Source organism: Leptodactylus fuscus, chromosome 9 (assembly GCF_031893055.1).
Source record: "Leptodactylus fuscus isolate aLepFus1 chromosome 9, aLepFus1.hap2, whole genome shotgun sequence".
Taxonomy (NCBI): domain Eukaryota; kingdom Metazoa; phylum Chordata; class Amphibia; order Anura; family Leptodactylidae; genus Leptodactylus; species Leptodactylus fuscus.
In genome coordinates, this window is record NC_134273.1 from 74,238,155 (window position 1) to 74,261,536 (window position 23,382).

At 43.9% G+C, this 23,382-nt stretch overlaps 1 protein-coding gene across 3 annotated transcripts in view; it reads right to left on the reverse strand.

The window, feature by feature from the left end:
• Nucleotides 1-11,921, reverse strand: part of LOC142218218 (putative ferric-chelate reductase 1) — a 28,238-nt gene extending 16,317 nt beyond the window's left edge. Inside the window, exons 1-4 of one of the 3 annotated variants that reach the window (XM_075286772.1) lie at nt 11,835-11,921; nt 7,249-7,444; nt 3,892-4,028; nt 3,167-3,261 (exon numbers count right to left, since the gene is read on the reverse strand). In XM_075286772.1, the coding sequence (XP_075142873.1) occupies nt 3,167-3,261; nt 3,892-4,028; nt 7,249-7,444; nt 11,835-11,858 (452 nt within the window). In that variant the 5' untranslated portion in view covers nt 11,859-11,921. Of the gene's footprint in view, nt 1-3,166; nt 3,262-3,891; nt 4,029-7,248; nt 7,445-8,698; nt 8,790-9,360; nt 9,407-11,834 lie in introns of those variants that run through there. The other 2 variants (XM_075286774.1, XM_075286773.1) reach the window with 2 other exon arrangements.
• Nucleotides 11,922-23,382: the final 11,461 nt, after the last annotated feature.

Genomic DNA, 23,382 nt, shown 5'->3' on the forward strand with positions numbered 1-23,382 from the left:
CAGCAGTGCATATGCTAAGCTAATGTTCTATTTAATTGGGGGACATGGGACCTCCATTGTTATGACCTGTGGGAGTTCCAGCAGTGAGACCCACATTGGACAGACAGTTATCACCTATAATTTGGGGAGGCTATTCTTCTGGGAAAACCAGTTTAACCTCATGATGACAAGGAGCAGCCCTCACTCCCATATAGAACATGGTCCTGAATTTAGCTATATTACATATAATACTACACTTTTCCTGCAGGCTACACAGGTTTCAGAAGCCGGTCCCCAAAGCGTCTCTACAGTAAGTTCAACGCTGGGAAAAAATGGTGTTGTCCGATAGGACCCCTTTAACAAAGGTCGTAGCTCAAACTACCTGATTTATAATAGGTGTCAGAATTGAGATGTTGTGACAATATTGGTCAATCTACCCCCGCAAGGACTGTACAGTCCAATGGATCGTATTAGAGAAGTCTGCGCTGACCTCGATGCCGTGTTCTGTAAAACAAGTCTTTCAAGCCGTAGAAGAGATGGCATTTGCTGAGTTAGTAAAGAATGTGGCCGCAGAAACCTCAGATCGGCTTACAAGTGTAAACAATTGGTGTTCCAGTAAGACGGATTCCTACCATTCTCTGCTAACACTACGACTCTCTGAAATGTGCTGAAATATTTCCTTATTACATGGGAACAATGGACGGGCATCTGAATAAGAAAACTGAGTGGCGGATTGACTTACAGACTGAGCTATTCATTTACTCTGCAAAAGTCCTAGGAAGGCGTTGAAGAATACTTTCAGAAATAGAAATGCTAATAGTTTATGTTTGTCAATGAACAAAATGACGTGAACAAAAGAGAAATCTAAATTCCATCAATATATGGGGTGACCTTTGCCCTTTGCCTTCCATCGGTTCTCGGTACTTGAAGAAAGTTTTTGCAGGAACTGGGCAGGGAGATTGTTCCCATCATCTTGGACAGACATTCTGTTGGTCCAATACTTCTGGCTCTTCATATCATCCAAGACAGACTGGAGGATGTTGAGATCAGGGCTACGTGAAGACTATACCATCACTTCCAGGATTCCTTCTCCAAAGAGTAGTCAAATATTGATTTGATTTAGATTTCACTTCTTTATGTTAATTGACAAAACTATTAACTTCAGTTACAGGGTAAATAATAATCCAATATCTGCATTAACAATTCTTCTGGCTTCAGAGCTGAAATCTCCCAGCATTCCCAGCTTGCTCTTTGCCACACAGAATGTGACTGACGTGGTATAGTAATGTAATGTTTTACAGAAAGCGTTGCAAGAGTTCATTGTATTATAGATTGGCTTTCCAAAGGATTGAGCGGTTCCATTACCAACCAGCAGAATAGTGAATGCAGCTATTGGCTACAATGTGGGCTACAAGACATGACTATTGCACCATGATGCCACATTTGTGTAGTGAATTTTTCACAGTGACATTTTTTTTGAAAGAAAAGCAAGAAAAGATTTAGAAAAGAAAGAACTAGACAAGAATGTATCAGGACGTGGCAAAGGTTAACTTGGTATAGACATTAATTGTTCTTGGCAAACTCTACCAATGAACCAACAATGTAAATAGACTGTTACACAATATTTCCCGGGGTTGGAAGTAAGGATGGCTTTTGTTCTGAGTAACCTAATGATAAGCAGCATGAGAAGGGCCTGGCAGCTACTTGTCTCCCCTTAAATTTCCATGTTTAGAGATTAGAGGACAGTAGACTGCTGAATGTTCACTTAGGTGGCATAATCTCAAGGGTCATTGGTTCCTTTGATCCCGTATTGGGATAATACTACAGAAAAGCAGAACGGGATGTCCTATATACAAAGTGGAGGGGATATTGTCACTCCATAAGGAGAGAACCACCATTTAGGTGTGTGGAGACTTATTAAGCCATGAGCGCTCCACTGTGCAAAGGAACATGGGAAGAATATGTAAATCTGACTTCCCATGGGAAAGGAGCGCCCTCTATAGGTTTGTTTGACTGAGACTCTGTCTTCCTAATTACATCGTGGAACTTAGACTTGCACATTCTCAGTCAGCGCCCTCTATTGGTGTGCATACTTGAGGCACTGGCATCCTAATTACATCATGGAAGTCAGATTTGCATATTCTTCCCATATATACAAAGTGATGACACAGGATGTTTATCTCGGTATACCAGAATAGAGGAAGAAGTGAAGTCCCCGAGGATCAGATGCAGATGCCAGAGTAGTGAAATCGCATGTGAGAGTGATAAATCCTATTATGGATGAAGGTCTTGACCCAACCGTGGACCTACCGACCTAAACTCACAGCCTCAAAGATCAAAAAAATGGGATTGTAATAGGCTTTTGTGAATCTGGACTCAAATGACAAACTTTAGAAAAAAAGATACTTTTCCAACAACTATCTGACAACCTGCTGAAAACAAAGACATGAATATAGAATTCTATTCTGAACATTTACACACCTCACAATTAAAGATATATGGGAAATTTACTAAACTAAATGTGCCAGAATTTGCACCAAAAAGTGATGTACAAGCTTAGCACCACATCTATTTTGCATTTCAGACACTTGCACCTAGTTTGATCATGGAAACGGCTTAAAGGAGTTGTCCAAAATCGAATAGTAATGGACACCGATGACTTATCCACCACAGGATGGGTCATCAGTTTCTGATAAATGGGGGTCTGATACCCAGGGGCCACATCAGTCAGCTGATGGAAGCCATATACAAGTGAATGGGAGTGGAGCTGCAGTTCCCTGGCACCACCATTACATAAGCATACACTATAGTGGATACTGAATACTCTGGTCATTAATATCCATTACCCTTAGGTCTATAGGATATGCCAATATGTAGCACAAAATCTGCACAGTAAAGCAACCGATAGGTAATACAAAGGAACATATGGAGAGAAAAGTCCTGCACAAACTACTTTCCTCTCCGCATGACTCATGAGGACACCGCACGGACCTCATTATAGTCTATAGGGTCCTGTGCTTTCATTGCTCACCGATTGTCAATGCATTCGGTATTCCATTCAGGGGGTCCCCAAGCTCCCTGAATGCCGAACACAGATGTGAACCAGGCCTGAATGCCAAAAGTCAATAAGATTTGCAATAATTGCAAGTGAAAATTTACAGCAGACTGAACCTTTAACGTGACATACAGGAACTGGACGTGCTGCGGGCCACCGCTGGGGGCAATCCAATAGATCTCCACCTGGTCTTTCCTCCTCTTATTGGTCTGACTGACAGCAGAATCCTGGAAATAGAAGCAACAGGTCACACAAGGTTGTCACTTGATACAAATGATACAAATACACACAGTCTAGCCAGGCCAAGTGACCAGGATGTACTGTAAAGGAATACTATCTTCTAGGGGGTGAAGCTTCAGCTTAGAGCAACTTTTGCACAAAATATAATGTGCAGGACAATCCATAAGCCTGCAGGCATTTATACTATATCAGACACCGTAGATGACCCCCACCCCATCTGCCTCTAGACCCCTGTCCAGCCTGGCTATGGCATCCAGGCATGGGGACCCCTGAATGGAATACCAAATGTAATTGCAAGCGCTGTGCAGTAAAAGCACACGGACCCCATAGACTATAATGGGGTCCGTGTGCTTGCCGCGCGCTGCCCGCACGAATCATGCGGACAGGAAAGTAGATGGTGAACTACTTTCCTGTCCACGTGTTCTGTGCGGAGATCTGGTGGCAAGCACATGGACCCCATTATAGTCTATGGGGTCCGTGTGCTTTTACTGCACAGTGCTGGCAATTGTCCCCATGCGGACCCCCCCGGACGGAACACCAATGCAGATGTGAACAAGGGGCAAGATGGAAACCTTCTTTTACTATAAGAACAAACTGGAGAAGAAAAGACACTATACCTGGACTCCTCCACATGTTAGAAGCCGAGATACACGATCATCGATTAAAGAGAAGGAGCCCACCGCATCGCTATCTAAATTGTTTGCATTTCGAGCCTGAATCAAAAATCCATCAAAGTGCGATCCAGACAAAGTGACTGAAAGAAAAGAAAAGTCTGCGTTAGTTTTCAGTAACAGCCATATTTACACTGCATTAATGTGACAAAATAACAACAATACAAGAACAATTTGGACCAATGGTCCTATTTAGGAGAACAGCGCTCACTGGTACAGGAAGAAGATGACAGAACGAATTTCCAAGGTTCAGAAACGTTTATTGAAATAAACAACAGCACAGCATAACGCGTTTCAAGCCTTAGCCGGCCATTTCTCAAGTGCACATAATGGTGGGTCCCGTCAGGCCAGATGCATTTATGCAAAATAACAACAATGAACTGTTATAACTCTGTGTTCCTCTGATATTCCTAGAAATGTATGAATAAATTGATAGCTGGACGTTACCAGTGGGAGAGGTGTCCTTACACAGTCTGATACTGTCCAATCCATGCTGCCTGTATCAGACGCTGTAGGGACAGAACTTTTCACAAGACAAAGGGTGACCCAAATTGTCTTTAGTTCTCTTGGAGCTTCAAGTCCTGCTCACCCTGTGGACCAGGGCCCCTGGAATATTTTTGCATTTTGCACAGAACCAAATGCAGACTGAAGAAATAAGGAAGCTAGAAGAGGTGCAAGACCTTTGGAGACGTCACATGACAAAGATCCTTCACGTATAGTTCCTGCATTCCTCTCCTGCCTCCATGTAGTAAATTACAACATCGTCTGCGGTACTACATGCCAGTCTTAATACATACAAGGCCAGTGTCTTAACTCACATCACTACTGCCACTTTACTCCGCATGTTTGGTGCGGAAACCACACGGACCCCATTATAGTCTATGGGGTCCGTGTGGTTTCTTAGCTAACCGCTTTTTAATGCGTATAGGTTTCCGTTCAGGGATCCCCAAGCAGACTCCCCGAATGGAATACTTAACGCAGATGTGAACCGGGCCTGATTGGGGTAGGAGGCGCCGTGGAGAGGGCTACTATTCTCCATTCGGCAGCTTTATGTGACCATGAATTGGGGCAGCTCAATTACGCCATCATCTTCTAGCTGTTCTGCTTTAAACAAGTCTGATCATTTTATTTCTTTTTAGGTTTTATAAATGTTTACTGCTTGTTATATTGTTACCTTTTATGCATAACGTGAATGTTTCTCTGCATTACTAATAGAGACAACGTGCAATTATTTCCTTGTGATTTGTCAGCAGTCTACAGTGACTGCCACCGAGCAGTTTATAATCTTCTTATGGATTTGAGGTTTCCCTGTTCTTGTCGGAGCAAACAAAGCCAAAAGAATCAATTCCTAGAAAATTACATTAGTCTGACTTTATTAGACACTGATGTAACCCACATAGATTCTTCAGAATCTGAACACTGCTACAATATTAATTTGGATAGAATATATAGTTATATAGTTATATAGGTTATCCAACACGAAGAATTAACAGGGGTTATGTCATGAAAATAAGACTTATTCTCTATCCTATGGACGATTAAACTGCTAATGGGTTGGGATCTGACTGCTGAGACTGCCCCATCTGCTACATCTGATGCACCCTCGGCTCTGCTAAGCACACACATTCAGCTCTACTTCATCGGGCTAATAGAATGCATTGGCCAATCAGCGCTGACCAATGCATTCTATTAGCGTGAGCTGAGTTTGCACAGGGGTTCTAGTGCACCCTCGGCTCTGCTACATCAGATGTAGCAGAGCCGAGTGTGCACACTCGGCTCTGCTACATCTGATGCACACTCGGCTCTGCTACATCAGATGTAGCAGAGCCGAGTGTGCATCAGATGTAGCATCATGTGTGCATCAGATGTAGCAGAGCCGAGTGTGCATCAGATGTAGCAGAGCCGAGTGTGCATCAGATGTAGCAGAGCCGAGTGTGCATCAGATGTGTAGTTGAGCAGAACTGGTTCAGCACTGCTAAGTCTCTGCATTCGCATAGGAATGCATTGGCTAGCCTTCGGCCAATCAGCGCTGGCTCTGCCGGAGGAGGCGGAGTCTAAGGTCGGACCTGAATGGAGACTGGTGTGGAGCGATCTTAGAATCCGCCTCCTCCAGCAGAGCCAGCGCTGATTGGTCGAGTTCCGTACTCTGGCCAATCAGCACTGTCCAATGCATTCCTATTGGAAAAAGTTTATGTCACAAAAATCACAATTACACACCCGATAGAGCCCCAAAAAGTTATTTTTAATAACATTCCTACCTAAATAAAGGTTATCCCTAGCTATCCCTGCCTGTACAGCTATCCCTGTCTCTTAGTCACAAAGTTCACATTCTCATATGACCCGGATTTGAAATCCACTATTCGTCTAAAATGGAGGTCACCTGATTTCGGCAGCCAATTACTTTTCCCGATTTTTTTCGATGCCTCCGGTGTCGTAGTTCCTGTCCCACCTCCCCTGCGCTGTTATTGGTGCAAAAAAATCGCCAGGGAAGGTGGGAGGGGAATCGAATTTTTTTGGAGTTTGCCACGTGATGTTCCATTCGAATCGAACACATCGAACAGCCTGATATCCGATCGAACATGTGTTCGATAGAACACTGTTCGCTCATCTCTAATAGTAAGGATACATCATTATTTTTAGTCTGGGACAGCCCCTTCAATAACATGGAACAAAGTTGCAGGTCCTTCAAGCTTAACCCAAACATCCTACAACGCTGATCAAGAGGATGCCTTGAAGGAAATGACCCCATATTAGAAAAAAAATCCTTCCTAACTGCAAATATGGCCCCCCTCATCTCCAAAAATATAGTCCCCATAACCCTCACTGCCATATTATATGAGACAAGTATATGGCTGTTTTAACCATTTTACCTCTTGGTCCAGGGTTACCATACCTCGAATGCTCGAACTGTAAAGAGGCTTAATATGAAGATCATGGACCCCAATGCAAAATCAGTGCATGACAACTATAATGTGTCATTCATAGTATTGGGAAGAGACACCTTATGGTCTCCTAAGGCTCCTGGGCGCTCCTGCACCCTTTTCACCCCATCAAGTTACACCTGTAAAGAACCGTATTCTATGTAGATGTCTATACAGATATCATAGTCTAAGGGTTATTGTGTGGTTGATGCATATCAGTCCCCATATCAGTGCCACAAATCCATGAGTCCTAGCCTAGTAGTTGTCTGATGGGTCGCTCTAGTATTTTGCACTAATGGCTTCCTATTTGTTGTGTTTCTCCCAGTAGCCAACCCAACATGGCGGGTTTCCCTGAGCCCACTTTTGGCAATGTATCTCTTACCTTTGATCTGATCTCCTGGGTTAAATACAGTCTTATCCACAGTGATGTTATGGATGATTTCAGTCTGAGGACTATGTGAATGTTGCGGCCTCATGTCTTTGCAGGCCACGGTGACTTTCCCATCTGGGTAGCTGGTAACAGGTGAATAGGTGCAAGCAAGCAGGCAGAGAAGAAGAAGCGGAGTCTCCGCGGCCATCTAAAAGTGGGGTATAGAAAAAAAACAAAACATTATATTACAGAACAGCAATTATGACAACAATACTCCAAGTGCTCTACCCAACATTGACTACAGATGACCAATACCTTAGGCTTGGACGACAGCGACTCCGGTTGTGCAACTAAAAATTGATGTGTCGCCCTGAGACCCCTTCACAAATGTTAGTGGATTTGTATTGACACCACAGCTCAATCTTCTTGCGATTAGAAGCTGCAGCACCCAATGTGACTCTTTTCATGGACATTAGAGAAGGACTCACAGGGCAACACGATTTGTTGTCGTGGAACAGGCGTTGCAGCCAAAGTTACAGTGTAGCACTAGAATAACCAGTCAAACAGCTTAACATCAGACAACGTTCACACTATGTTCCCTTTGCAGCCTCTGCTAAATTTTACTACTGCAAAAATATCTCACAAAGGAAATTTTAGCCTGGGAAATTGACAGGCATCATAACAGAGTCCCGACAGTCCCCATTATAGTCAGCGGAGTCCATCAGCATCTGTTTCTATCCACCATATGACAGATCTATTCCCATATCCATATTGTGTTTCCTTTTGCCAGAAAATACTCAGAGAGGTGTGAACATAGCCTTAGAAATAATATCTTGTCAAGCAGACATTGGAGGGGGGTCCTGTACTGCACCCCCTATAGCACCCCCTATAGCTACTCCCCTAAAACCTGTCACATATGGTAGATTTTATGCAGAAGTTTCTGCGACGTTCCATATTTATGAATGAGATTGTTCCTACAGCAGGTGCGTGCCCCATTCAGATGAATAGTATCGTTACAGATAATTCTGCAATTAATCGTCCTCATGTCAATTAACCCTTAGGCCAGTCTGACAGCGCTAGGACACAATTCTACCGAACGATTTTATATAACGCAGCTTCACCATACTGGATGTAAAATAAGATTCTAGTCTCTGCATTGTTATATATATTATATGCACTTTTAGCGACATCATGTATAGTCAGCTATATAGTTCATAGAGGAATATATTTCCAAACCGCAGCAGGATATTACGTATATTGGTCTTCATTGCTAAAGAACATTCAGTGACAGTAAACTCTCCACCTCCATGTAACCGCTCCACCACAGACATGACACAATAGCAGCTACAGACAAGGAAGTGATCTCGCTTGCCATTGCCACCACCTACACTCCATGCCCCACTCCAGTGCTACCGGATACATGTGGGCGACAATGCCCAGACCCCTGGAATCTCTCACGTACCTTATAGCGGATGGACTCTTACTAGCCTCCAGCAGCCCCAGCTAGTCACTGACCCCTCACCGGTGTCTTCTCACACACTGGAACTGAAGGGGTGCGGCTTACTGGACGGAAGGTGCGGTCACAGTACTTGCCTTCCCGGTCATTGGCTAGTAGGTGTGTCGTGATAGTGAATGGGAAGTTATGACGCCCTGGGACTGCTGCTATTACGTTTCTCATTCCAGGCTGCCTACAGTAACTACATGCAAGCAGACATTTCTGTGACTGTCCCATTTACCTAAACAATACAAGCCCCCTAAGATGTATGCAATTTGGAATTTTCAGTCTTAGAAGTTTCTGAAACAAATCTGCCACATCTGAATAGACGCCAAAAGAATAGGGTTAACCTTTTCTCTTCTGTTGTGAAAGATCTACTCCCAGCATTCAATGCTCTGCTGTAGGACATGCTGGGAGTAGTAGTGTCACAGTTAGACACTCTGCCTTCCTTCCCCGGCTGTTATGACAAAAGCTCCCAGCATGTCCTGCACAAGCCCCTGCCATAGGACATGATGAGGGTGGTGGCTTTAAGAGAGCACTGGAGTCCTAACTATGACAAGTAACCACTTAGCTTTCCCTCTTCTGCGGCAATGGAAAAACAGCATGCCCTATGTGAGCGGCTACTATACCTGGGAAAGCTGGGGCTTCAGGACAACCAGCCTAGCATGTAATACAGAGGCTCAAACAGGGACTGCTGGGAGTTGTTGTTCCATAGCAGCAGGTAGCTTCTGCTTTGAGCAGGGTTAGTGGAGTCCCTAGAGTGTAAGGAGGAAGAAAGCAACATCTTAAAGACATCAATCCTCAGCTTGTGTCTCCTGTTCTGTCGCTGTCTACAATGTTATGTTTCTTATAGGGAAGCCCAGCTCTGCTTTATGATGGTCACAGCTAGGCACAAAGAAAATAAAGAAATTGTTACTTTTTATATAACTGCATGACGGTTTGTTTTTTGCAGGACAAGTTGTATTTGTTCAACAGTCCATATATTGTATCGACAAAATGTGAAAAAAATTCATAATATTTGTAGGGTGAATGGAAACCACATTAACTTTTTCTTTTCTTAAGCTTAGGGCCACACATTACAGAAATGCAGAATATCTGTCTGTTGCTTTAACATCATAAGAAAACATGCTGCGATGTGCATACCCAGTATAGTGAAAGGGATTTTATTTAATCTCATCCACACACACACAAACTGCAGCAGTGCGTGCTTAGATAATTGTAGCATGTTAGGATACATTTTTCATGGCCGTCTTGCCACCCAAGGGATACCCGTTTTCATGCATTCCCCCATGCATACAAGTTTATGGAAAATGGACAAAAACAGGACATGATAGATTAATCGTTGTTGTATGAGGTTTTACCTGCAGAAACACAGCACCCGTCCCTGGTGTCTCCCAGCCCAATCTGGTCCAGCTGCTCCAGTGTTTTCTCAGGTGAAGCCCTGTCACACGTGACCATTGAGGCCAATCTAACTGTGACATCCTGTATCCTGTCCTTAGGTCACTGAGGCCTATCAATGGCCTAATGAAAGGAACATGGGACGTCACAGTGCAGCGGGAACTTCCACTACAAGAAAACAACGGAGGAATGGAGCGCTGAGAAGAAGCGGAGCACTGGAGCACTGTTTTTTTTTGTTTCACCTTCCCTGGCCTAATATAAGAAGTTTATTGTGGACAATCCCTTTAATAATAAAAGCTCCAACTGGGAATGAGTGTCTCCAGCTTCCTCATAAATCGCCCACATGTGCCAGCACCAGAATGGAAATCTACGGCACTTAAGAACGCCCTGCCCATTTGCACAATGTGGAGAGCAAGGTGTGGCGCAAGTTTTGTGCAAGAAACAGTGTTGCATTCAGGGCTCGTTCACATCTGCACCCGGTCTCTGTTCTGCAGGTTTCCGTTTCCTGCACAAAACTGAACAGGAGACGGAAATCTGCAGGAGTCTTGCAAACCCATTCATTTTAATGGCTTTGAAAGATGTCCGGCTGTGAGCACCGGTAAGCGTTTTATGCTCTCCGCCGCGAAACCGTTTTTTTTTAAATCGGACACAGAGTCGAAGATGCAGTACTCTGTGTCCGATTTTAAAAAACTGGTTTCGCGGCGGAAAGCATAAAACGCTCACCGGCGCTCACGGCCAAACCCGGTCTGACAGCTTTCCGTCTTCTGCATGCAGAAGACGGAAAGCTGAGAACGGACTCCGGGCGCTAGTGTGAACCTAGTGTCAATGTATATCACAATATCATCCGTATACGCCAGTTAAATATCCCCCACTGTGTTATTTCCTTGCAGAAAATAGCTAAATGCAATGAATAAACGCACCTACTGAAGTTGTTTACAGCCTTTGACACCCATAACAAATATTCCACCTACATAGCTGTTTGAGGGCTTGCTTTTACAGGGCAGATCTGTAGTTTCAATTGATGATACCAATTAAGTTTATTTATTTTTATTGCAGTTTTTTTTTATAGGTAAAATAGTAATTTTATATAGTATATTGTAATATAACATTTGCTAGATTTGCTAGCTTGTACTTCTGCATTACAGTATTTCATACCTGCTCTTTATATTACACCCTGTCTGTGGTAGGGTATACCAGCCACAAAATCCCATTATGTTGCATATATCAAAAGCTAATATTGTGCAAGACTATTGGTAAGGGTTATCCCTTTCAGTCTGGTGAATTCCTGATACTCAGCACCATACTCTGTGTGTAAGGGCTGATAAGACTCCTTGCTGTCATTTGTGCCAAGAGATAAGGAACTTGCTGTAAGGGAGATATTGGCTCTGCTGTGCTAACACTGAAGCTTGCCCATGTGTGTATGTTGTTCCCAAGCCCAAATTAATTATTTACTGGGGGTGATACTGAATGGAGACAAATCTGTGACATCCTAAACCACAGCTCAGTGCACAGGTCATGTGTTGGACTAGTGTGTTGGAAGTATATGGCCTACAGATTTAAAGGGGCTCTATCAGCAAAATCATGCTGCTAGAGCCCCACATATGCGTGAATAGCCTTTAAAAAGGCTATTCAGGCACCGTAAATGTTATATTAAACTTCCCCCCATTTTAAAATAAAACCCTAAAAAAGAATGTGATCTACTTACGCATCGTGCACACTGGGCGGGCATTCAGGGTGCGCCGTCTTCTTCATCCACGCCTCCTCTTCCTGCGATGTCCTCGGGTCCCGGCCTCCTCCGGCGCTCGCGGCCTGGGCGCATGCGCTGTAGCATGCGGCTTCTACTACGGCTACTGCGCATGCGCCCAGGCCATTTTTTTATCAATGTCAGTTCGCGAGCACCGGAGGAGGACGGGACCAGAGGACATCGGAGGAAGAGGAGGCGTGGATGAAGAAGAAGACACACCCTGAATGCCCGCCCAGTGTGCACGATGCGTAAATAGATCACATTCTTTTTTTAGGGTATTATTTTAAAACGGGGGGAAGTTTAATATAACATTTACGGTGCCTGAATAGCCTTTTTAAAGGCTATTCATGCATATGTGGGGCTCTAGCAGCATGATTTTGCTGATAGAGTCCCTTTAAGGGGATTTTGCTGCCCCAAATTGAGTTTTCATTATGCATGTCCTATGATATCAAATCCATGTCATCAGTATGTGAACCGTCAGGCTCCGATACCTGGACCCTGCACAGATCATCTGTTTTAGCAGCTTCTGGGTGCCATAAGTTACTAGTGGATGGGTCCCACATGTATCGCTGCTTCTATTCATGTACAACAGGCTTGTCCACTGTATAGCAATGGTTCCAGTGAACTGCAGCACTGCAACTATGACATAAATAGGAATGGGGCTGCACACAGTAACCATACACTAGGTTGCTAAAATAGATGACATGTGTGAGGTTATGGTGTCAGACCCTCAAAGATTACATACTGACTATGGATAAGTCATCAGTATGAAAATTCCATATGGGGTTTGAAAACCCCATTACGGATGCACGTAGTGAACCACAGTGAAAAAGTGCTGCGCAAAAAACCCAGCCAAGAGGGGTTGTCCAAGACTACATATTTCTGAGCTACAATATAGGTCTGTACATGGTGCAGATGTCACCAGATTTGTGAGTTTGCCATATGTCAGCTTGTAACGGTCTTTGCCCGTTGTTATGCTCTCTCTCCTTGCAAACACAGCCGTCAGCTTGCCTCTGGTTCACACTATGTAGGTTCTGCTTCTTCATGTTGCTATGTGTTTCCTTCTGTTGTTTCATGTGATCCAAAGGACAAACCGTCTAAGGCCAGGGCCCCGCAGGTCGTAAACGCCGCGATTTGCCCACGGAGGAAACGCTGCAGTACAGGCAAAGTGGATGGGATTCTGGTGAATCCAATGCCCACTTTGCAGTGAAAACCGCTGTGCGGACATGTCGCGATTTCCAAATCCGGCAAGGTTTTGGAAATCACAGCATGTCAATTATACATACAAAAACACTGGTGGTTTCTCCATAGGTATAATTGCAACAGAAAGTCCATGGAGGACTGTTTAAAACGCTGCAGGAAGAACCGCGATGCTTTGCCGCCATGGTTCTTCCCGCAGCGCTTTTTGGCTGTGGCACATCCCATGGGTGGGGCCTTAGCCTAAGATAGAATTCACTTTATTTTAGATGCAGATTTTGCACTAGGGCCCTGGAGATTCAAGATGTTTCTTGATATTTCAGACGAGCATTTTTCGTGCCTCAGAGGACCCTGGTCTATTAATTCTATTGCTACACCTGTATTATGCTATAAACGTTGACCTCCATATCTTTATGACAGCTATTCTTAAAGCAAATATTTGAGCAGAATGCAGAGCAAACAGAGGCAGAGAGTATTTCCTTCAACAAAGACTAACAGTGAATAGAAATAAATGAGGTTGGTTAAGGTAGCCGAAAATCCAAATAAGCTACAGGCAGTGGTGTAACTACCGCCATAGCAGCAGAGGCAGCTACCACAGGGCCTGGGACATTAGGGGCCAGGTGACAGCCGCTACCGCTGCTATCATTATACTCAGGAGTCTTTTCGGACCCCCAAGTATAATGATCGGTGGACCGGGAGAGGTAAGAAACATAAAAAACATGTTACTTATCTCTCCACAGTCCTGCCAGGCCTCCTTCCTAGTTGTCTGACGTCACATGAACCCGGCCTGCGTCCCGGGTCATGTGACGTCCGACGTCATTGAACAAGGACGGCAGCGGAGGCCGACAGCGTAGGAGCCAGGGGAGAGGTAAGAAACAGCAGTTTTTTATGTTTTATTCTGAAAAGACCCCAGAGTATAATAATTGTTTATGGGTGCCACAGTGGGGCATAATACTGTGTGCAGGGGACACTACGGGGGATAATAGTGTGTGCAGGGGCCACTAAGGGACATAATACTGTGTGCAGGTGCCACTATGAGGTATAATATTGTGTGCAGGGGCCACTATGGGACATAATACTGAGTGCAGGGGCCACTATGGGGTATAATACTGTGTTCAGGGGCCACTATTGGGGATAATACTGTAAGCAGGGGCCACTATGGGGGATAATACTGTGTGCAGGGACCACTATGGGGGATAATACTATGTGCAGGGGCCACTATGGGGTATAATACTGTGTGCAGGAACCACTATGGGACATAATACTATGTGCAGGGACCACTATGGGGGATAATACTGTGTGCAGGGGCCACTATGGGGTATAATATTGTGTGCAGGAGCCACTATGGGACATAATACTATGTGCAGGGGACACTAAGGGACATAATACTGTGTGCAGGGACCACTATAGGCTATAATACTGTGTGCAGGAGCCTTTATGGGGGATAATACTGTGTGCAGGGGCCACTATGGGGGATAATACTGTGTGCAGGGGCCACTATGGGGTATAATATTGTGTGCAGGGGCCACTATGGGACATAATACTGAGTGCAGGGGCCACTATGGGGTATAATACTGTGTGCAGGGGCCACTATGGGGTATAATACTGTGTGCAGGGGCCACTATGGGGGATAATACTGTGTGCAGGGACCACTATGGGGGATAATACTGTGTGCAGGGGCCACTATGGGGGATAATACTGTGTGCAGGGGCCACTATGAGGAATAATACTGTGTGCAGGAGCCTTTATGGGGGATAATACTGTGTGCAGGGGCCACTATGGGGGATAATACTGTGTGCAGGGGCCACTATGGGGGATAATACTGTGTGCAGGGGCCACTATGGGGCATAATACTGTGTGCAGGGGCCACTATGGGGGATAATACTTTGTGCAGGGGCCACTATGGGACATAATACTGTGTGCAGGGGCCACTATGGGGTATAATACTGTGTGCAGGGGCCACTATGGGACATAATACTGAGTGCAGGGGCCACTATGGGGGATAATACTGTGTGCAGGGGCCACTATGGAGGATAATACTGTGTGCAGGGGCCACTATGGGGTATAATACTGTGTGCAGGGGCCACTATGGGGGATAATACTGTGTGCAGGGGCCACTAAGGGACATAATACTGTGTGCAGGGACCACTATGGGGGATAATACTGTGTGCAGGGGCCACTGAGGGACATAATACTGTGTGCAGGAGCCACTATGGGACATAATACTCTGTGCAGGGGCCACTATGGGACATAATACTGTGTGCAGGGGTCACTATGGGACATAATACTGTGTGCAGGGGTCACTATGGGACATAATACTGTGTGCAGGGGCCACTATGGGGTATAATACTGTGTGCAGGGGCCACTATGGGACATAATACTGTGTGCAGGGGCCACTATGGGGTATAATACTGTGTGCAGGGGCCACTATGGGGGATAATACTGTGTGAAGGGGCCACTATGGGGCATAATACTGTGTACAGGGGCCACTATGGGGGATAATATTGTGTGAAGGGGCCACTATGGGGCATAATAGAACGCGCAGGAATGTGTAGGAGGGGGTCAGTTGAGGTCTTCCGGGTCGTTCTGGGGGGGGGGCCATGTCAAAAGTTCACCACGGGGCCCCGCCATTCCTAGTTACGCCACTGGCTACAGGTATGAACAAAAAAGTAACATCATAGAGGACAAATTACGTGATCCCCACAAGTAGCACACGTAATGTAATCCTCATCATAACAGGTAACAGAAAATATTTCCTGCATTATAAAAGTTGTAAGGAAGCCAATGGGGAAAACACCATACAGTGTCAATGATCATGTCCGTATGCCTACATATGCAGCCTCTGTGTCGCATTGCCTACACCAGCAGATGTCCAAGGGGTGCGGGGGGGAGGGCACAGGTGGGCGTTGGGGAGGAGGGGGGTCAGGGTGGGTCCGGGGCACACCTAGATATACTGCTCATATATACAGATGTAGTCAGATGCTAGTGCTGGATATAAAGTGTTAATGATTATTACTTCTGCAAGAATTTGCGACTGACATCTGTCCAATTTAGTTACTTTAAATACATCCAGCTCCATAATTCAAGAATGACAAAATCTACTAATTGAGGAGATTTTATTACAGTTGATTAATATTTAATATGGAACATAAGTCAGCAGAATTGTATTGATCGTTCAGAAATTGCTGTCACCATATGTTATTTGTAGGAGTGAATGGAAACAAATCCTTCCAAGACATAAGTAGGTTGAAGACCTTAGACTTTGGAATGTAAATTCTCCTAAGCTCCTTATATGAATAAATTATCCTCATATGCACAGGGGCCATTCGCTGTCAGTATCTTCTCCGGTTTTGAGATTTGGAGATACCAGGTTTGAAGTCTTATGGAGACCTATGGGGAAAACACAAGAAAAAGACATTATACCCACTCCAATCTAGCACCTGTCCTAGTGTCCTCACCGATGGCTCGCCATCTTCCATTATACATGCCAGTGCACAACAACATCAATACATTTGGCGAAGTGGAACATAACAGCACACTCAGGGTCGCAATGTGACTCCATTCACTAACTGGAGTAAAAGAGTCACAAGGCGATATGGCAAGGGAAGTCGTGGCCAAAGTCGCCTTGTAGTCCTAGCCTTATGGAGAGGTAAGGTAACTACATCGCTCCATTACAAGGATTCCTTCTCAATACACAGGGTTATGCTGTTTTCCTTCCTTTGTTACAGTCCTATGAAAAAGTTTGGGCACCCCTATTAATCTTAATCATTTTTTGTTCTAAATATTTTGGTGTTTGCAACAGCCATTTCAGTTTGATATATCTAATAACTGATGGACACAGTAATATTTCAGGATTGAAATGAGGTTTATTGTACTAACAGAAAATGTGCAATATGCATTAAACCAAAATTTGACCGGTGCAAAAGTATGGGCACCCTTATCATTTTATTGATTTGAATTCCCCTAACTACTTTTTACTGACTTACTGAAGCACAAAATTGGTTTTGTAACCTCAGTGAGCTTTGAACTTCATAGCCAGGTGTATCCAATCATAAGAAAAGGTATTTAAGGTGGCCAATTGCAAGTTGATCTCCTATTTGAATCTCCTCTGAAGAGTGGCATCATGGGCTACTCAAAACAACTCTCAACTGATCTGAAAACAAAGATTGTTCAACATAGTTGTTCAGGGGAAGGATACAAAAAGTTGTCTCAGAGATTTAACCTGTCAGTTTCCACTGTGAGGAACATAGTAAGGAAATGGAAGACCACAGGGACAGTTCTTGTTAAGCCCAGAAGTGGCAGGCCAAGAAAAATATCAGAAAGGCAGAGAAGAAGAATGGTGAGAACAGTCAAGGACAATCCACAGACCACCTCCAAAGAGCTGCAGCATCATCTTGCTGCAGATGGTGTCACTGTGCATCGGTCAACTATACAGCGCACTTTGCACAAATAGAAGCTGTATGGGAGAGTGATGAGAAAGAAGCCGTTTCTGCACGTACGCCACAAATAGAGTTGCCTGAGGTATGAAAAAGCACATTTGGACAAGGCAGCTTCATTTTGGAAACAAAAATTGAGTTGTTTGGTTATAAAAAAAGGCGTTATGCATGGCGTCCAAAAAGAAACAGCATTCCAAGAAAAACACATGCTACCCACTGTAAAATTTGGTGGAGGTTCCATCATGCTTTGGGGCTGTGTGGCCAATGCCGGCATCGGGAATCTTGTTAAAGTTGAGGGTCGCATGGATTCCACTCAGTATCAGCAGATTCTTGAGAATAATGTTCAAGAATCAGTGACGAAGTTGAAGTTACGCCGGGGATGGATATTTCAGCAAGACAATGATCCAAAACACTGCTCCAAATCCTCAGGCATTCATGCAGAGGAACAATTACAATGTTCTGGAATGGCCATCCCAGTCCCCAGACCTGAATATCATTGAACATCTGTGGGATGATTTGAAGCGGGCTGTCCATGCTCGGCGACCATCTAACTTAACTGAACTTGAATTGTTTGTCCAAAATACCTTTATCCAGGATCCAGGAACTGATTAAAAGCTACAGGAAGCGACTAGAGGCTGTTATCTTTGCAAAAGGAGGATCTACTAAATATTAATGTCAGTTTTCTGCTGAGGTGCCCATACTTTTGCACCAGTCAAATTTTGGTTTAATGCATATTGCACATTTTCTGTTAGTACAATAAACCTCATTTCAATCCTGAAATATTACTGTGTCCATCAGTTATTAGATATATCAAACTGAAATGGCTGCTGCAAACACCAAAATATTTAGAACTAAAAATGATTAAGATTAATAGGGGTGCCCAAACTTTTTCATAGGACTGTATATTCAGTCTATACTTTGTGTTTGCCTCAGATTTCAAGGTAATGATCCGTCTTCAAGTTCTGAACCTCACATAATAAGGTGTTTTGTTTCTCCTCGATGAATATGAAGTCATGTCTGTCTTGTAATTGCAGAAGGCTTTATTGTTAGACTGGCCTCATCTGGGGACAAGGGTTAAGTGATCATTTAGACCGCTGTGATCTTAATCTTAAGGCTTTGAAGCTGAAATAACAAAAAGTCATGGTTGTGTTGGCATGGGTGTTTACTTAAGTCAGCATCATGGTAGGGGGTTTGCACACACGTCACTTTAATGCTGTATTTTATGCTTTTTTATGCTTACGATTTTTAGTTTTTCAGCCAAAACTATGAGCGGATTAAAAAAACAAAAAAAACCCAGAGAAATCCAGTTTTATATCTGTCCCATTATTACCCACTTCTTGCTGTAGCATCAAAAGGTGCATTCAAAACTAAATCAAAATGGCTCATATAAAAGCATTCTCAGGGATTGTGACCAACCATCACTGACGTCATCGAAGACAATTGTCACTTTGTTTTAGGCGACATGCACATGACCATATGTGTGTCACCGGGCTGCTATAAAATCCATGTCCCACCATTGAAATCAGTTTTCATGGACCGCAAAATGGGCAGAATTAGGACCTGTCCTGAGTTTTTATCACGACCCCATACACGGGACCCTGAAAATACACTTTAAGCTTAAAGGGGTTGTCCAAGCAAAAATTTTATTTTTTAAATAGGCCTGTGCAGGTGAAGTCAAGTGACCCGTGTGGCCAATCAGAGGACGTCACAGATGGCGAGGAATTTCACTTCAAGAAGACAGCTGAACAACAGAACCGGAGCGGGTTGGGAGGACCCTGGAGCACTGACAAGAGGTATGTCTTTGTTTTTTACACCTCCACTGGCCTATTAAAAAAATAGAATTTAAGCTGGACAACCCCTTTAAGGGGGCATTCACATAGAGTAAAGTGGCGCTGATTCTGCCACGATAACTTGCGGCAGAATCAGTGCCGATAAAAAGACTCCCATTGAGTTCAATGGGTTCTGCGCGGAAGACGGGACCCAGTGAACTCAATGGGAGTCAGTTTTCATCAGGTTTCTGCCCTCTTATAAACCAGACAATTCTATTGTACAATTTCCAAGTAATAGTGACAACATGCCGATGCAAAGTCCAGTTCTGCAGTGGCGTTGAGAATTTGTTCTGTGATCACGATCCAACCACCACCCTCGTGCTACATCCATCGTAGCTCCGTGCTAAGGTTAAAGGGTCTGGACACCTTTGCCAAATTATTATTTTTACTTATGGTAATGGTTCCTGAACACCAATTGCTCAAATATGAAAGGGAGTTTGTTAGCACTAAATTGGTTATAAAACTAATTCCAGTACCTTACAGAGGTGACTCTACAGCTCCAAAAATGTCTCTGTGATTTGCCAAAAATGTCTCTGTGATGTGCCAAAAAACATCTATGGTAAGACAATCCTTTATTGCCAGTTACAGAAGCCAGGTGGAGGATTTCGATGAAGTTATATATTACATTGATATTGATTAATTGATTGATTGATTGAATACAATGAAGGAAAACTAATTTGGCATCTGAACATTATAATGGTGCTCCCTCTGCTGGCTGTATACAGAAAATGCAATCACATTATTAAAGTGTAACTGAACTGTAGAATAACTTGATTTTCTGGCAGCATTTGTGTCATTTTGTCTCCTTTCTGTAGGATCCTGCATTTCTTTACTCGTTCCCTTACCTCTCTATTGAGAGCTGTCCCCTGATTCTTTCTACATATGATGCATGAGCTTGAAATTAAGAGAAAAATGTATATAAAACATAGAACATACTTCTGGTGTATGAAAGAGAAGATCCTCAACTTTCATATGAACCGAGCCTGAGCTTCATGATGGACTCTGTAGATAACCGGTATCTCTGCCCATCTTCCAACCTACTGACAGGTGAATAGCACTTTTGTGTGCGAGTCCTCTAACAACAGACAGAGCAGTGTCCATGACTGCAGGCGCTCACTGAACTCATTCCCTTTAATTAATAGACCTGGTAATTATCCCTATACACCTCTATTTATAGGTAAAGCTTCACCATGTACGGATGGGGTCATACACACTCTTTTTGTGACATATTTCTCACTCCTTTTGTGGCTAAGTTCCTACACAGTACAACGGCTAAAAAAAAACACTGCAGAAATAAAGGCAGTGAAGAAGCAGCGCAGCATTTTTTTCTGCAACCTTTTCAGGCTAAGGCTCCAGGTCGCAACTTGAAGCATAAAAGTGCTGCAAGAAAAACCATGTGGTTTCCATTTTTGATTTTTGACTGAAAAGGGTGTGGCCTTGTGGGTAAGGGGCGTGGCCTAAATTGCACCTCTGTTTGGCACAATGCACCAAGAAAGTATCTCGACCTACCATCCAACTCTACTGAATTCTGGCGTAATTTGCACCAAAAATTTGTCTGGCATGTGACATTTATCTGGTGCACACCGTTCATAAATAGCACAAAAACAAAAGCTCCATTTTCCAGCAAAGTGAATGAGATTTTGGTTAAAGGGGCTGGACACTTTCAGACCAATATTGAGAAACAAATGTTATTGTTTGTACAATAAAAGGATATACAATTTTCCAATATACTTTCTGTACCAATTCCTAACAGTTTTCTAGATCTCTGCTTGTTGTCCTGGCTGTGAAACCTGGTCTGTGTATGTGCTGAATTTACTGCCCTGAACATTACGCATTAGTACTAGGTGTCCCTGATATGCTGCAAAATACTGTTCCATACTGTAATAACTATAGATCAGGGCCACTATAGGGCCAACAGTGCACTTACAGCAGGCTCTATGGTAATGGGGACACTTTAGACAGCAGGACAGTCCTATATTTTCTGTCCTGCTGTCCAGGGCAGTTGGTCTGGTCTGTAGACATTAATGGCGTGGAGAGCCGCTGCTTCACCACCCGGCCGCTGTCTTTGCTCCTGGCGTCCAGGGTGCAGGAGGCCTGATGTAGTGACGTCACCTGCATTGCTCCTGTGGCTCCTTGAAAATTCTGGGACCAGACACAAGAGTGAAGAGTAAAAGGGGGAACAGTAATAAGGTTTGTTATTTTTATTTTGATTACATATATAGTGGGGGACATGAAACTGTGGAAGCAATTGGGGAGGGTGCACATGACACTGTAGTGGACATACCATGGGGGCAACATGGGGGGACATGATACTGTAGGGGCAACCTGGGGGCACATGATGCTGTGGGGGAAGCCTGGGGAGGGAACATGACACTGTGGAGGTAACCAGAGGCAGACATGACAATGTGAGGGCAACTTGGGGGGTACGTGACACTTTAGGGGTAACCTGGGGGTGGGAAATATGAATCTGTGGGGGCAACCTGGAGCGGGACATGAAAATGTGGGAGCAACCTGGAAGGAGATATTATGAGGATCCTTATGGGGCCATTAGGTAGGCATGAGCCTGTAAGGAGCGTTATACTACAGTCCTATCAAAAAGTTTGGGCACCCCTATTAATCTTAATCATTTTTAGTTCTAAATATTTTGGTGTTTGCAACAGCCATTTCAGTTTGATATATCTAATAACTGATGGACACAGTAATATTTCAGGATTGAAATGAGGTTTATTGTACTAACAGAAAATGCGCAATATGCATTAAACCAAAATTTGACCGGTGCAAAAATATGGGCACCTCAACAGCAAAGTGACATTAATATTTAGTACATCCTCCTTTTGCAAAGATAACATCCTCTAGTCGCTTCCTGTAGCTTTTAATCAGTTCCTGGATCCTGGATGAAGGTATTTTGGACCATTTCTTTCTACAAAACAATTCAAGTTCAGTTAAGTCTGATGGTCGCCGAGCATGGACAGCCCGCTCTCAAATGATCTGAAAACAAAGATTGTTCAACATAGTTGTTCAGGGGAAGGATACAAAACGTTGTCTCAGAGATTTAACCTGTCAGTTTCCACTGTGAGGAACATAGTAAGGAAATGGAAGACCACAGGGACAGTTCTTGTTAAGCCCAGAAGTGGCAGGCCAAGAAAAATATCAGAAAGGCAGAGAAGAAGAATGGTGAGAACAGTCAAGGACAATCCACAGACCACCTCCAAAGAGCTGCAGCATCATCTTGCTGCAGATGGTGTCACTGTGCATCGGTCAACAATACAGCGCACTTTGCACAAGGAGAAGCTGTATGGGAGAGTGATGAGAAAGAAGCCGTTTCTGCAAGCATGCCACAAATAGAGTTGCCTGAGGTATGCAAAAGCACATTTGGAGAAGCCAACTTCATTTTGGAAACAAAGATTGAGTTTTTTGGTCATACAAAAAGGCGTTATGCATGGCGTCCAAAAAGAAACAGCATTCCAAGAAAAACACATGCTACCCACTGTAAAATTTGGTGGAGGTTCCATCATGCTTTGGGGCTGTGTGGCCAATGCCGGCACCGGGAATCTTGTTAAAGTTGAGGGTCGCATGGATTCCACTCAGTATCAGCAGATTCTTGAGAATAATGTTCAAGAATCAGTGACGAAGTTGAAGTTACGCCGGGGATGGATATTTCAGCAAGACAATGATCCAAAACACTGCTCCAAATCCTCAGGCATTCATGCAGAGGAACAATTACAATGTTCTGGAATGGCCATCCCAGTCCCCAGACCTGAATATCATTGAACATCTGTGGGATGATTTGAAGCGGGCTGTCCATGCTCGGCGACCATCTAACTTAACTGAACTTGAATTGTTTGTCCAAAATACCTTTATCCAGGATCCAGGAACTGATTAAAAGCTACAGGAAGCGACTAGAGGCTGTTATCTTTGCAAAAGGAGGATCTACTAAATATTAATGTCACTTTTCTGTTGAGGTGCCCATACTTTTGCACCGGTCAAATTTTGGTTCAATGCATATTGCACATTTTCTGTTAGTACAATAAACCTCATTTCAATCCT